The sequence below is a fragment of the Stegostoma tigrinum genome, chromosome 2, assembly GCF_030684315.1.
Source record: "Stegostoma tigrinum isolate sSteTig4 chromosome 2, sSteTig4.hap1, whole genome shotgun sequence".
NCBI lineage: Eukaryota > Metazoa > Chordata > Chondrichthyes > Orectolobiformes > Stegostomatidae > Stegostoma > Stegostoma tigrinum.
The window spans coordinates 61732665-61749194 of record NC_081355.1 but is presented as its reverse complement, the minus strand read 5'-3'; the positions used below and the strand labels follow the sequence as shown (position 1 = coordinate 61749194).

At 41.5% G+C, this 16530-nt stretch overlaps 1 protein-coding gene across 3 annotated transcripts in view; it reads left to right on the top strand.

Moving 5' to 3' along the window:
- The first annotated feature begins 231 nt into the window (after positions 1-231).
- Positions 232-16530, top strand: part of rbms3 (RNA binding motif, single stranded interacting protein) — a 1261622-nt gene continuing 1245323 nt past the window's right edge. For 2 of the 3 annotated variants that reach the window (XM_048556972.2, XM_048556941.2), the window contains exons 1-2: positions 232-342; positions 811-1013. In XM_048556972.2, the coding sequence (XP_048412929.1) occupies positions 828-1013 (186 nt within the window). In that variant the 5' untranslated portion in view covers positions 232-342; positions 811-827. Of the gene's footprint in view, positions 343-411; positions 550-810; positions 1014-16530 lie in introns of those variants that run through there. The other variant, XM_048556951.2, reaches the window with a different exon arrangement.

Below are 16530 nucleotides of genomic sequence, written 5' to 3'. Positions count from 1 at the left end.
TATCCCTGAGTACTAATTCTTGAAGTTGAAACAATTTTACTAGAGGCCCTTTCAAGAGTTTTTTTTATTATCCAGCTTGCTTTAACGTGAGCCTTCTCTTATTTGAGAAGCTGGGAACCGTAGGCTTTCCAAGACTCCAGTGGATAAGTGGAGATTTCGATTTCCTCTCTGAATTTTCCCCCTTGCTTTCCCTTTACTCCAGTTCTCCTTGTGCAATGCTGCGTGGCGCGACGCCGGCTGAGTCTGACAGAGCCACGGTCACACAGAGGATAGATGAACGACATCAGAACCAAAATAGCCGTGTAAATGCCCGAGTGTCAGCATCGGCGCCACATTTCGCAGGTTTGAAAAACATTTATTGCATCTGCGTTCCGGGGATCGGGTGTAATTCACTCGGAGGAGGTTTTAACTTTTGGTTGTCATTTAAAAACGTCTCTTAAAGCTAACACCATCAGCTACACTGCAATAATCCCTGAGATTTTCTTTTCTTTTGTAACTTTGGGATGGGTCCAGAGCTGTGGTGGAAGCGATCCAATAGCAGCCGATAAAGTAAATAATGACAGCGCACTGATCGGCGAGTTGCTCTCGCTCGTTAGCGATCTGCTTAGTTAGCGATTGCCTTTTTCTTCTTTAGGGGCGATTGAAGGCCATTGCACAAGGACAAATTAAAAAGTCTGCGATTTGTGCCTCATTCTCCCTCTCTCGGGCGCGCTGCTCGCATTACAGCACCACCGCCAAACCCCCGCCTCCCCCCCAAGGCGGTGTTGAAATAATCTGCTTTTTGTTGTTTTTCAATGTTTTGCAATGTAGTGAATTGAAAGATCGAGATGGATGTAAACGGAGTTTCTCAGTGTCGGGAGAACGGGAGCTCGGAGCCCATCCCCCACGCTCAGGGGTCTGGAGGCAGTGGCTGTCAGCAGCAGCAGCAGGATGGGCAACAAGAGGAGAGTGCAACTGGCAGTGACAGCTACAGTCAGGAAAAGCGACAAGCAAATGATCAGGAAGACAAGAAGGTAAGGGCACCCTCAATACCCTTACTTTTATTTTCTTAAATTGCTGAATTTTTATTTTAGAAGGAGAGGAATGACTGAATGGAAATTGTCTGCAAAATTCCATAATTCTTCTAGCTGTGACAGTGACATGCATTAATGAGTGTGGTAATTGTGAGTGAGCAACAGGAATTAAGATATTATGAAGATTGTTGGAATGGTTGCTTTGCAGCACAAGGTGGGCGATCTTAGTCACAATAGCAGCCTTCCATTCACAGTTATCAATTATAGGTTGCAACTTATAAATAAGTAATTAGGTGAAATACAAACCTAGGAAATTACTACTGCTGATGTTAATAGTCAAATCCTCAGCACACTTGCATGGCATTCCCCCGTCAGCAATTTTAACAAACATTGACCTATTGGAAATATCGACATTGATGCTTGTATTTAACACAAGGAATGCTACATAAACAGTTGTACAAACATTACCAGTTTTTTGCTCTGTTACTAATACTAATCCTAACTTGTGGACTATTCTGTTATAACAAGTACATTTTATCTATTGTGTTTTATTGAAGATTTGAGGTTCCAAATTCCTTCTAAAAATTATTTGTCAGTCTATCTGTTCAAGTTTTATTTAGATCACATGAAGGATTGCCCTTCTGTTTTATCCCATTAAATTAACACCATTTTAAACAACATTCAACAGAGAAAAGGATGTGCTAATGAATTTGGAGGTTTTTTTCATTTCTAAAGGAATTATATGATTCAGATACTTTGTATCCTGTTCATTTTATATACACCCTTAAAGGCAAACAGTTTATATTTTATACATGGGAATAAAGATACTTGTGTCTTGGTTAAAATGTAATTTCCATTAACAATATGACAGAGAAAATGATGATATATTATGCTGCAATGGCTAGAATTTTTCAGTTGCAATTCATGAATGAATCTTATAAACTATTGTCAGTTCAGTTTCAGGCAGTGATTGTATCTGAGTGGGATTTGCTGCTTGACATTATGAATTTGATATCATAATTTAGAAAATGTTCAAAGAAATTGCAGAACAAATGTGTTTGAATTCTGGCCTTTTCCTTTTGCTTAGAGACTAGGCAGCTGAAGTAACGAACACCAATGCTGGAACAAATAAAATTAGGAATTTCAAGAGACTTGTAGTGACCGAAGAAGTTACTGAGATAGGAAGAAGCAAGATCACAAAGCAATTTTATAAAATAATGAAGGTAGCCAATGTAGAATAATGAGGGCAGGATGGTGTGTGAATGGGTAGTGGTGATGTATAGGATATGGAAAGTTGAGTTTTGGATGACCTCAAGATTATGAAGTGCAGAAGAAATAAAAGAATGAATGAGGGTTTCAAGCAGTGGATGAGTTGTATGATACTGCAGAGGTGAAAGTTCATGGTTTTGCTGATGAAGTAGTTATCTTTCTGGAAACTCATTTCAAGGTCAAGTGTGACACTAAAATTGAAACGGCCTAGATCAGCCTCATAGTTGCCTGGGAAGAGAATGGAAATGGTAGTTAGGAAATGGGGTTTGTGTCTAGGTTCAAAGACAATGGTTTGACCTTCCAACTATCTATTCAGGGAAAATTTCTGTTTATTCAATACTAGACACTGTATCGGCAATGTTCTATGTAAGAGTCAGCTCAAGGTGTGTGGGTGGAGGAAGTTACTGTGGAGGTATTAATGTCACAAGATACGTAGAGAGTTTAAGTTGTGTTTCATCAAATTTCATGTGAAGCCTGACAATGTGCTTTGCTATACACCTAGATGATTAACTTAAAACACCGCATAATAATATTTAAAGGTAATTTGTAAAGAAAAATAATCTGGAAGCTTTAACAGTGGTGATGTGTACTTTGAAAGAATTAGCTGGTTAACCTTTCAACATTGCAGTCGCACATTCACAATAGTGCAGCTCAATGTTTAATGTGATTATTTATTCACATTTCAAATGCATTCAGGTTTCCCTTCATAAATTTAACTGCATGTTGCGAATTTGTTGAAGCTTCATACTCGCAAATAAAACGATCCGTTTTTACTACTTCTGGTTGCCTACATCAAGTAGATGAGGGCAAAAATGAGGGAAGAAAGGAATAATAAACTGGAGTTGTTATTTGTTAGCTTAAAACAATCTATACATTCTCATACGGTATAAAGAATGATTTCATCCTACTTTTATCTGGTCAGAATCAGCATAAAACTGTTAAGCATTTGACTATTGGCATGATGTGCTAGGCATGTAACAATAGATATAGAATAAAGATTGCAATTATCTAGCAGCTTTCAGTTTAGAAAATCAATGTGATACTTTGAAAGTATAGTCACATTTGTAATAAAGAGAAGCATTTTATTTACATACAGAGATAGTTAATCTCCAGCTTCCCTCACTAAAGTCTATCGGACTGCTGAAATAGCAATAAATGCAACCTTTTACTTTTTGGTAGAAGGATTAAGGAGTCATGACCTCTTTGGGAAACAAGTGTCCAAATGAGATGGAGGAACATGTAGAATTAGGAATACAGACACACAGCTTCTTGAAAGTAGTGATGCAAATTAATATGGCAATGAAAAATATATAGCACAGACCCTATTCTTCAGTGAGTGGAATTGAAAAACAGAGAGTTTATGTTAAATTAGCATGGAACCTTGGTTAGACCCCATTCGGAGTACAGTAAACAGTTTTAGCTTTCATATTAAAGGCCCTCATTTCATAGGAACTGGAGGCACTAGAGAAGGCGCCTAAAAGATTTAATTGAATGATATCAGAGCTGAAAGGCCACATGTTTTAGGGAAGATTGACCAGGGTGGTGCACTTTCCTCTTGAGCAGAAAAACAGACACTTACTTGATCTGATGACAGTCTTCAAGATTATAAAAAGATTTTTTGGGGTAAATGTAGAGAGGATGTTTCCATTTGCAGGCACGACTAGAAGTACAGGCCATTGTTACGAGATTGTCACCAATAAATCCAATGAGAAATTAAGTGAAGTTTCCTTACCCAGGTATTAGAATGTAGAACATACAAGGAGAAGTGGAGAAAAATACCATCAACATATCTGGGGCAATCTAATAAGTATATGAGGGGCACAAGAAAGTTGGAGCTGTAGTGTTAGATGATGATCAGAGTCTCATCTAAACCATATGCAGCAAAATGGATCTGTTGAGCTGAATGGGCTATCAGTATCTTGTAAGTATTAAAACAATTCTGAAGAATCAGGAATTGGGAAAGCGCAAAAGGAGGCTATTTGACCCATTGTGACTGTGGAAATGCTTTAGTAGAGCTCTCTAGTTCGTCCCATCCTTTTTCTTTGCCAAAGCGCTGGATTTTTTCCACCTCAAGCGTTTCGTCAATTTCCCTTCAAAACCTACATTTGAGTCTGCCTCCACCACCCTTCCAAGCAGCTATTTTAGATCACTATCCACTGTGCAAAATATATTTTATTATCTCCCCTCTGGTTCATTTAATCACATTAAATGTGTGTCCTCTCATTGCTGACCCTTCAGCTACAAGAAACTGGTTTTCAATGAACAAAATAAAGAAAATTACATCACAGGAACAGGCCCTTCAGTCCCCACAAGCCTGAACCAACATGATTCCTTGTGTACTTTTATCAAAACCATTTATGATTTTGACCAGTATCAAATCTTCTCTGTCAAAATGAAAGCAGCCCCAGTTTGTCCTGTTGGTTACTGTTATTTACGTAGAAATTATCGCATCTTCTGATGAATGTACACACACAGATAGGGATGCTAATCAGAGGCTACTTTCCAATAAATGATGCTTCTCAATAGGCTGCGCACAAACTCATCTTGTCATTAGGCACCCCATTCAAAAGTATTGAATGTTATCAAGTTCAGAGATAATGGGAACTGCAGATGCTGGAGAATCCAAGGTAACAAAATGTGGAGCTGGATGAGCACAGCAGGCCAAGCAGCATCTTAGGAACACAAAAGCTGACGTTTCTGGTCTGATGAAAGGTCTAGGCCCAAAACGTCAGCTTTTGTGCTCCTAACATGCTGCTTGGCCTGCTGTGCTCATCCAGCTCCACATAATGTTATCAAGTTCCTGTGCAGACTGTAGATAAGGATGGAACAACAGTTAGGGTTGCTCGTTCTCCTCCAGATACCTTTTGAATGATGTAGTAAGATTTAAGTAATGCCAAACAAACTGTCGACACTAAAAATTAAATTTTGTAAGTGTAGATTCTCATTCCTCCCACTTTTAATTATTGTTCGTCTGTTTTAGCGCTGTCTTTCTCAATCCAGTCTTTCTTCCTGTTTGTATAGTTTGTTTTGTGTATTTAACCAGCCACTGAATTCTCTTTACAGTTGTTTAAATTCTTTATTGTCCCTTTGTAATTCCTCAATCTCGTTGGTTGAGGAGATTGCACAGTTGTTTGCTCTTGTTCACACAGGTCCCAGATGCTCTGCAGAGGGTGCTACATTGTAGTGGATAATTGGTTGACAGAAATCTGCTATGTCGCACCTATGGTCAAGTGCAAGTATAACGGGTGATAGCATTTGTTCACCTCTCAAAGTAAAACCCAGCCCTATATATTGGCATATACGTTCACAGTGTAAATCTAAATGTGGTCCTGGGATGCTTTTGTTTTTATTGTATCATTTGAATGTCAATGTATCAAATTTACACAACATTATTTTGCTATTTTTCCCGTCATTAAGGTAAAACTGCTATGGACCTGACTCTTCAAAAACACTTTTAATATTTGTTTTAGAGATAGTAGGAATGCAGATGCTGGAGAATCTGAGATAACAAGGTGTGGCGCTGGATGAACACAGCAGGCCAAGCAGCTTCAGAGGAGCAGGAAAGCTGATGTTTTGGGCCTAGACCCTTCTTCAGAAATGGGGGAGGGGAAGGGAATTCTGAAATAAATAGGGAGAGAGGGGGAGGCAGATAGAAGATGTATAGAGGAAAAGATGGGTGGAGAGGAGACACAGTAGTCAAAGAGGCGGGGATGGAACCAGTAAAGGTGAGTGTAGGTGGGGAGGTAGGGAGGAGATAGGTCAGTCCAGGGAGGACGGAAAGGTCAAGGGGGCAGGATGAGGTTAGTAGAGAGGAGAATGGGCATGGGGCTTGAGGTGGGAGGAAGGACAGGTTAGGGAGGCGGGGACGAGCTGGGCTGGTTTTGGGATGTGGTAGGGGGAGGGGAGATTTTGAAGCTTGTGAAGTCCACATTGGCACTATTGGGCTGCAGGGTTCCCAAGTGGAATATGAGTTGCTGTTCCTGCAACCTTTGGGTGGCATCATTGTGGCACTGCAGGAGGCCCAGGATGGCCATGTCGTCCCAGGAATGGGAGGGCGCGTTGAAATGGTTCACGACAGGGAGATGCAGTTGTTTGTTGCAAACCAAGCGTAGGTTCTGCAAAGCGGTCCCCAAGCCTCCGCTTGGTTTCCCTGATGTAGAGAAGGCCACAACGGGAAAAGCGGATGCAGTACACCACATTAGCAGATGTGCAGGTGAACGTTTGCTTGACGTGGAAAGACTTTTTGGGGCCTGGGATGTGGGTGAGGGGGGAGGTGTAGGGGCAGGTGTAACACTTCCTGTGGTTGCAGGATTGCACCTTCCCCCCCACAGTGGTCGAGAATGCCCTCGACCATGTCTCCCGCATTTACCGCAACTCATCCCTTACACCCCCTCCCCGCAATAAAAACCAAAGCAGAATCCCCCTCATCCTCACAGACCACCCCACCAACCTCCGGATCCAACGCATCATCCTCTGACACTTCTGCCAACTGCAATCCGACCCCACCACAAAAGACATTTTTCCCTCCCCACCCTTATTTGCCTTCTGGAGGGACCACTCCCTTGTCTGCTCCACACTCCCCTCCAGCCCCACCAAACCCGGCACTTTTCCCTGCAACTGCAGGAAGTGCTACACCTGCTCCTACACCTCCCCCCTTGCCCCCGTCTCAGGCCCTAAGAAGACCTTCCACATCAAGCAGTGGTTCACCTGCACATCTGCTAATGTGGTATACTGCATCCGCTGTACCTGTTGTGATCTCCTCTACATTGGGGATACCAAGCGGAGGCTTGGGGACCGCTTTGCAGAGCACCTACTCTTGGTTTGCACTAAACAACTGCACCTCCCAGTCGCGAACCATTTCAACTCGCTCTCCCATTCCTTAGACAACATGTCCATTCTGGGCCTCCTGCAGTGCCACAACGATGCTACCTGAAGGATACAGGAATTGCAACTCATATTCCGCTTGGGAGCCCTGCAACCCAATGGTATCAAAGTGAATTTCAAAAGCTTCAAAATCTCCCCTTCCCCTACCGCATCACAAAACCAGCCCAGCTCGGCCCTCTCTCCCTAACCTGTCTTTCCTCCCACCAATCCCCTCCTCCCACTTTAAGCCCCACCCCCATTCTCTTACCCACTAACCTCATCCTGCCCCCTTGACCTGTCCGTCCTTCCTGGACTGACCTATGTCCTCCCTACCTCCCCACCTACACTCAACTTTACTGGCTCCATCCCCGCCTCTTTGACCGCTGTGTCTCCTCGCCCCCTATCTTCTCTTCTATCCATCTTCTATCTGCCTCCCACTCTCTCCCTATTTATTTCAGAACCCCCTTCCTCTCCCCTATTTCTGAAGAAGGTTCTAGGCCCGAAACATTAGCCTTCCTGCTCTTCTCATGCTTCTTGGCCTGCTGTGTTCATTCAGCTCTGCACCTTGTTATCTTTAATATTTGTTTTATTGTCAAGTTTTTATGATATGTGTTAAAAATAACCTTACATTCAGGAACCTTCCAGATGTGCCAATAATACAGTCAGAGGCATTTTGTTTGATAAATGTTATCAATTTGAATTGAACCAACAACATAAAGAAGTCACTATTCTTCAATATCTAATGATATTTCAAAATTTTGCCTAAATGTAAAATAGGGAAAACCTATGCTGTAAAGAAAAAAAGGCAGGATATGACACTTAGTGTGGGGATCCAAATTTCATTAAAATAATTTGTTCAGCATCTCTTTTCTAAATCTTGATTTTTTTTATCGTCGATTTACTGGACAGGGAAATGAGCATCATAGATAAGTGATCAGGGAGCAGGCCTCAGGCCTAGTTTTAACGTGACACTTATTATGATATTAACAATATTTGTAAGAAACTTTAAATAAAGATCCTGAGGGAATATCATTCCATAATAACCCCATTTTTCAGCTTGACTAGGGCTGCAGTGAGATGAAAATCTAAAATTTAACACAGGCGCTGAGGTTGTCATCATTTTTGATTGAGCCATAACATAGGCAGACTGTCCTTTTGTCTGAAACTGGTGGAACTTTATTTAATGTTTACATTGGAATCCAGCACCATAAGGACTCAATGTAATTTTGGATCCTGCATGCTCTGCTTAGGGGAGCTGAGAGCTGAGCAACTCAGCTACTCCAAAAAAAAACACCTCTGGTACCTTTGTCACTACCCTCTCGGGAATACCATCTCCGCTCCCATTGAGTTCTCCACTGCACTCCGCCCCCCCCCCCCCCCCACCCTCAACCACTGCTAAACACCTCTCCAGAGCAGCCACCAGATAGCCCCTTGTCTCCAGCTGATGAGTTGCCTTGTTGCACTTGTTTAGCACGAAACCACTCAACAATTTTAATGTAATTAGGCTAGACCATTAAATTGTTCAGGCCTCTCTCCAGAAGGATACTAGGTGGGCATCTTGATTATTGTGCCCCCATCCACCATGTTGTATAGCAAATTGAAAATCATTGCCATATTTTTAAGATACATATTTTGCCAGTGTATGCAATTTTTGAGCAACTACATCATTCTTTTATATTGGTATTATTACTATCATCAGTTGTGGTTTAGTTTAGCTTTTATGAACTACTCTAGAAAGACTGTGCTGTGTGGGACTACAGCTGGGCAATTGATTAAATATGGGACGTATGATTGGAGATTTTCATTTTGATTACACTCAAGTGAGAGCAAAATTTCATTTCTGATTAGATATTTGTTGAAAAGCGTAACCATGAATTATGTTGATTCCAAAGGATTAACCCTGTTATTTCAGTTATGGTGGATACTGCTCATCACAAGTCATTGGATGTGTTTGCTTTAAATGGTCAATGTAGGAAAAAGTAAAGTGAAAAGTATTTCATGACTAAAAATGAGGCTGCAAAAATGATGAGGCGCAAATTGGTTTCAAAACCTGCACCATTTCAAAATAAAACCAATTCATGGCTTCTTGGTTGAAGATTGAAATTAAACACGACTCACATTAAAATTGCAATTTAATAGACAGCGTAGATTTGAAAATAATTTAATAATAAGGTGATGCATTGGACAAATGAGAAAACTGTGCACTGTCTAACAACATAGGTTAAATTAGCATGAATAAATATAGTGAGCACATAGTGGATGAGGGTCAACAGCATTTTTAACTTTGGAACGATTACAGGCAAATTAAGACCTGTAGGCGAAAAATTCGTATGTCCTGGTTTTTGGCAGCGAATGCTGTGATTTGTGAATTCTGATCAAGATGGACAATAGGCCGACTTAAGACACCTATGTCATCTGTGTGATTAGCACATGGAGCTGAGTGGGTCCCATGCTGCCAGCTTTTCCTTTGCACTTCTGGTTATCTCTGTGTACCACATGTGGTGTTGTGGATTTTGCATGCGGCGTTGTTCTTAATAAGTAAGCTGTCCCCCTGTGAAGGAAGCTGCACTGAATGATACTGTTGGGACTTAAATATTGGAAAATTGAGGAAAAGGTTGGAGGTATTTGAATGTGCTAAAATAAAACAAAGAATTGCAGATGCTGATGATCTGAAACAAAAACAGAAATTTTTGGAGAAACTCAGCAGGTCTGGCAGCATGAGCGGAGAGAAAGCAGAGTTAACATTTTGGGTCCAGTGGCCCTTCTTCAAACCCGTCAGAACCCGACCCTTCTGAAGAAGAGTCAATGGTTGCGAAACTGTTGGGCCTGCTGAGTTTCTCCCGCAATTTCTGAGATAGATGTGACGCAGGGGTCATTAGTAATGGAAGAGAACCTCAAGAACCTAAGGGAGTGCAAATAGGTGACAGGGGATTTCATTTCCTGATAGTTTGACAAGAAGAGCTGGCTGCAGTGCTAGAAGAAGTTTAATAAACCTCTAGGTCTAGTTGGTCTAGTTCAGTGAATGCATCTTACTGATGGCACTGGCAATCTCTCTCATAGTTCAATGCCCCACACCTCCATCACTTACCCAACAACACTCAGAATTCATGTCTAACATCCAGGGACCAAACCTCACCCTAATGTACCAACCACTGTTTCCAACCTCTTGTCCACTATCTGCTGGTTCACAAAAGCCCAGGCATTCACACACATATCACCCAAACACAGTGCTGCACAATTACTTTCTTACAGGGCAGTGGCATACAACCAAAAAGAGCAGAACTTGAGGGACAGAGATCCCAGCAACTCCTGAGCCTTAGGGAGAAGCTGGCTCATAGCACCATGTGGCTGGCTATGACAGAACCTCTGTCACCCAGTGCTGCTGACATCATTGAGGATAAAGTCGTGTCCCAGTCTTATGTTCCTTCTCAACTACCAGCTCACTCTTGCGCTGCAGTGTGATGTATGATGTATGCATTCAGTGCCTGAACCAAGGTGGTACAAATGAGGTATCCTGCTGTGTCTCATCCTGTTGTGTTGTGTGACTCAAGCTAGCAATGCTTTATTGGCTTATAGCACATAGTGGGGAATGCCCTGACATTATTAACAGCAGCTTCATGATGTGGGCCATGCCAGAAGTGACTGGTGGCTCTTTGCATCTCAGCTTTCCATAGTGCTGGCTCTGGCCATGAATTTCATAGTCTATATGTCCAAACATTTTAATACCATTTATTTTACTTCAATACCAAATTTTATATGATCACCTGGTTTGTTTTTTTGAGTTGGTTCAACTGCTTTTTGAGTGGATAATAAACTGATATTCCAGGCACTGAAAACGTGTCAACATTATTGATGCTTTTTGTATTACACTAATAATTTGTGTTGCAACGCAATTATGTTCATTCAAATTGAGCATGTTTCAGTTAGAACTGAACGGGCCATTATTTTAATTTTGAAAGTAAACAAATTACACCATCAGAGTTCTCCAAGCATAGAATTTTAGTGAACGACTACACAAAAGCAAACCAATGTACAAGCAGGAGATAGTGCAGCGTGATCAATATTTACCTGTTATTTCCAAAGTCAAGTCTCCATAGTCTTACCAGACCAAAGGGCTGCTTTGTCATTGGAGAGAGGTGACTAGTGATGATTTAACCTGAGAACCACTATACCTCAGGCGAGAGGAGAGGTTGAGAAGGAGAGTTTTTTTCATTCATTCACAGGATGAGGGTGTTGCTGGCTAGGCCAGCATTTATTACCCATCCCTAATTTCCCAGAGGGCAGTTCAAAGTGAACCACATTGTTGTGGGTCTGGAGTCACGTATAGGGCAGACCAGGAAAGGATAATAGTTCCTTCCCTAAAGGACATTAAGGAACCAGATGGGTTTTTCTCACAATTGACAATGGATTTATGGTCATCATTAAACTCTTATTCCCAGATTTTTTTTCATTGAATTCCAATTCCATCATCTACAGTAATGGGATTTGAACCTGGGTCCCCAGAACATTATCTGTAGATTAACGGCCCAGTGACAATGCTAGACCATTGCCTCTCCTCATGGTAATGCCAGCTGGTGTGAGGTTTGAATCCACACTGTTGCCATCACACTGCTTCACAAAACCAACTGTTCAGCCAACTGAGCTACACGGAGCCCTATTTCCAGTGTAGGCAGTACGTGATGGCAGGGTCCTGAGTTTCTTCAGAGCTGATATTAATGCCAGGTTGTGGCTCTTAAAGGGTGGGTGCACATTGCCTAGAGTGGGTAATGAAACTGATTTCAGAAAAGAGAGTGAATGGGAAAACAGTGAAATGTGGGATTATAGAGAAGTCAAAATGTGCCATGTTGTCCCAACATTGCACTGGGCACATTGGTGGAAAGGAAGAGAGCAGTGATCAATGCACAGGGGACCACAGATCTCCTAAATGGTCTGTCTGAAGGCCATGAGACCAGAAGCGAGGAGTCAAACTATGAGCATTTAGATGGAGTGTGACGGAATAGTGCAGTTACTTCATATGAGTGGTCATTGTCAATGAATTTATCTTTAAATGACAAATCCAACCATCATATTGCCAGCCTTCTGCAATGCTTGATCCATTGCGGCCCCACCACTCACCTACGTATAATCTCTGCTTATCATAATTCTTACCTAAAATTCTGAACAGTACCTTAATTTCACACAATTTAGCACCACTGCAAACTCCACATCTCATAGTAGGCATACACTACCCATTACACCCAAGTACATCATTGAAGCAGGTTGGACTTCACTCGCCAACACACTTCCCCTTAGGATGCTTTAACACACTAATCTAATGCACAAAGAAGGTAATGATTTGGACACATTGCCTAAGATTGGTTACTGGAAATATGCCGGTAAGCAGTAAATTAGGTGGTGTAAATATTGCTTACTAATTGCTTTTGGAATTTTACCAGTGGCAGGGAAGGATTCAGACTGTTCCTGGACCAATTACGACCCTTAAAAGACCAATAAAACCTCAGTTAAGGGCTTTATTCTGCCATTTGTATTTCACCAGTGTCAAGTTGGACCTTTGCCATGTGTGAAGGCTACAGCTATATCCAGGTCCCAGGTCTGTGCACAGCAGTGACTTCTGTAAATTGAAGTCAGTGCTCGGTACAGTATCAGCGCACCAGTTCACGTATTTGGAATCTCCATTGGCTACATGGCCATTGAGCTTAGAAGGAACATTGCTCATGTGAATGTGACTTTAATTCCAGTTTCCCCCCTGCCTCCTATATTCATAACTCACTTGAAGACCAAAAATCTGTCTAATACAACCTTAGGAACATTCTAATGAGTTATGATCACTCTTGCCTAGAGGATCCTTTATTTTGATATCATTATTGCTATCTCATTATAGATTATTAGGTCGAAAATAGCCTGCTGCTTAGTTTATTCCAGAGTGCTTTGCTCAGAGAACCTGTTGTGAATAAATCTCTGAGTTCGTTCTCATTGGATAGGCGATGGTTGATATTTAAAAAGACAAAGACTTTCATTGCAACAGTTATATATTCCTTTGAGGTGAAAGAACTCAAAAGAAAAAGTCATCCACCCATGTTTATCAAAATAAATATTCAGGATGATATTTTCGATAAACAATGAGGAGTCATATAACTTTGCTGGGAAAAATAGTAAGTCTGACAACTAACAGCAGTTTATAATTGAGCAAAGAGAGACCATGAGATTGATGAAATTGAAAATAGAGAGTAATCTTGCAAGGAACATGCAGTCAGACTATAAGAGATTCTGTAAATGTGTAAAAAGAAAAAAAATTAGTGAAGAAAAATGTAGGTCCTTTCGGATCCTAAACAAAAGAATTGATAATGAAAATCAAGAAAATGGCAGAGCAATTAAACAACTACTTTAGATCTGTCTTCACACAAAAAGGTGCACATAACTGCACAAAATGCTGGTGGAGCAAGGCTGTATTGTGAAGGAAGAATTGAAGGAGATTAGTATCAGCAAAATTAATAGGATTGAAAGCTAATAAATCCCCAAGGCTTGATTATCTGTATCCCAGTGCACAAAGGACATGGCCTTGAAATAATGGGTGTTTCGGTTATATTTTCCATAATTCTAAAAGAGTCTTTGCAGATATGAGGGCAGTAAATGTAGCCCCACTTTAATAGATGAGGGAGGGAGAAAACTGGGAATTGCAGACCAGTTAGTCTAACATTAGTCATGTGGAAGATGCTGGAGTCTATTATAAAAGATTTGATAAAAGGACATTTAAAAATACTACAACGTCAGATTGATTTTGTGAAGGGGAAATTGTATTTGAGAAAGCCGTGAGTGATTTTTAACGGAGATAGTAGGAACTGCCAATGCTGGAGAATCTGAAATAACATGGTGTGAAGCTGGATGAATACAGCAGGCCAAGCAGCATCAGAGGAGCAGGAAGGCTTGACGTTTCGGGTCGGGACCCTTCTTCAGAAACAAGAAATGATTTCTGAAGCAGTGATTTTTAGCAATATACTTAGTAGAATAGATGAGAGAAAACCGGTAGATGTGGTGGATTTGGATTATCAGAAATATTTTGCTTAAGTTCCAAGTAAGAAGTTAGTATGCAGATCAAAGCACATGGGATTGGTGGTAATGGATTCGCAAGCTTGGATTGAGAATTTGTTAGCTGACAGGAAACAAAGAAGGAAGCAACCAGGGACAGCGGGGATCAGTGCTTGGGCCCCAACTATTCAGTATATGTATCAATGATTTGGATGAGGAAATCATATGTAATATTTCCGAGTTGGCTGAGAGGATGTGAAGAGTCTTCACAGTAATTTAGACAGATTGGATGAGGAGGCAAATGCGTGGTCAGTGAAGTACAAAATGGATTTTATTTGGTTTGATTGATTATTTTCATGTGTACCAAGATACACTGGAAAGAATTGTTTTGCCTGCTAATCAGACAAATCATACCTTACAAAGTACAGAAGGGTAATAGAACAGAATGCAGAATATAGTGTTACAACTGCAGAGAAGGTGCAGAGTAAGACCAACTCTAATATATGAGAAGTCCACTCATAAGTCTGATAACAGCAGGGAAGAAGCTGTTCCTAAATCTGTTGGTATGAGTTTTCAAACTTTTGTATCTTCTGCTTGATGAAGGAGAGTGGAATTGATTATAACTGGCCTGGGAGGGGTCTTTGATTATGTTGGCTGCTTTCCTGAGGCATTGGAAAGTATAGACAGAGTCAATGGATGGAAGGCTGGTTTTGCATGATGAAATGTTCACAACTCTCTGTTATTTCTTGTGGCCTTGGGCAGAGCCATTGCCATACTAAGCTCTGATGCGTTGGATAGGATGCTTTCTGTCGTGCATCTATAAAAATTGGTAAGAGTCATTGTGGACATGCCAAATTTCCTTAGCCTCCTGAGGAAGTGGAGACATTGATGTGCTTTCTTGACCATACCATTGATGTGGATGGACAAGGATAGGCTGTTGGTTATATTTATTCTTAGGAACTTGAGTCTCTCGACTATCTCCACCTCGGCACTGTTGATCCAGAGAGAGGTGTGTCTTCCACTCTGCTTCCTGAAGTCAATGAAGCTGCTTTGTTTTTCTGACACTGAGGGAGAGGTTGTTGTCTTTGCACAATGCCACTAAACTCTCTATCTCGTTCCTGTGCTCTGTCTTGCCATTGTTTGAGATCGGACCCACGACAGTGGTGTCATCAACAAATTTGTAAATGAAGTTAGACCTGAATTTGGCCACACAGTCATGAGGGCATCAGAGGTATAGTGAGGGGCTGAGTTGGAGGGTGCTGGTTAGAGGTGGAACTAAAGTCAATAAATGAGACTCTGATGTAGGTGTCCTTGTTTTCCAGGTGCTCCAGGGATGAGTGCAGGGCCAGGGAGATGGCATCTGCCCTAAAACTGTTAGGATGATAGGCAAATTGTGGTGGATCAAGGGAGTCTGGGAGGCTGGAGTTGATGTGTGCCATTACTAACCTCTCGATGCGCTTCAAAATGATGGATGTCTGAGCTACCAGGTGGTAGTCATTTCTGCACGCTACCTGATTGTCCTTTGGCACTGGGATGATAGTGGTCTTCTTGAAGCAGGTGGGAACCTCAGATTAGAGTAAGGAGAGATTAAAGATGTCTGCAAGTATTCCCCCTGGATAGTCCACGCAGTATCTGGGTGCATGGCCGGGGACCCCATCCGGGTCGGTCATTTTCTGTGGGTTCACTCTCAAGGAGGCCAATCTGACATCTGTGGCAGTGACTGTGGAAACAGGTGCACCTGAGGCTGTCACAGTGGGTGGCATTATTTCACTGACTTTCTGTTCAAAATGCGCAGAGAATACATTGAACTGATTGGGGAGCGATGCATTGTTGCCAGCTGTTCCACTTGACTTTGCTTTGTAAGTGTGAAGTTATCCATTTAGATAGGAAAAACGAAATGGTAGAATATTATTTCGCAAATGTTGACGTACAAAGGGACCTGGGTGCCCTCGTACCCTGGTACACTGAACGCTGACAGCGTGCATGGAGATGCGGACCCAAGGACATTGTTGAGGCCGCCATCTTCTTCAGCCTTGTGTTGTAACAGATCTATTTCCCATGCTGAAAATCCTTAAAATTCTTTAAAACTTTTAAACCAGGATGCTAGATGTATATAAAAGATAGTTTAACATTTTAATGATTTGTACTGTATTTAAATAAACTGAGTAACTCTCATTGGTTGACAATTCAGTCTATCCCTTGAATGGGATTTAACGTGGGTCACTGGTTGGAAAACTGGTGGGTGTCTAGTACTACTTTTCTCTTGGAAACCCGACAGTTCCGAGGTAGCAGACACCAACATAGGCAGAGTGGGGTCATCTGTTAGATTAAGCCCCAGGTAAGTCACAGATTGTATTTT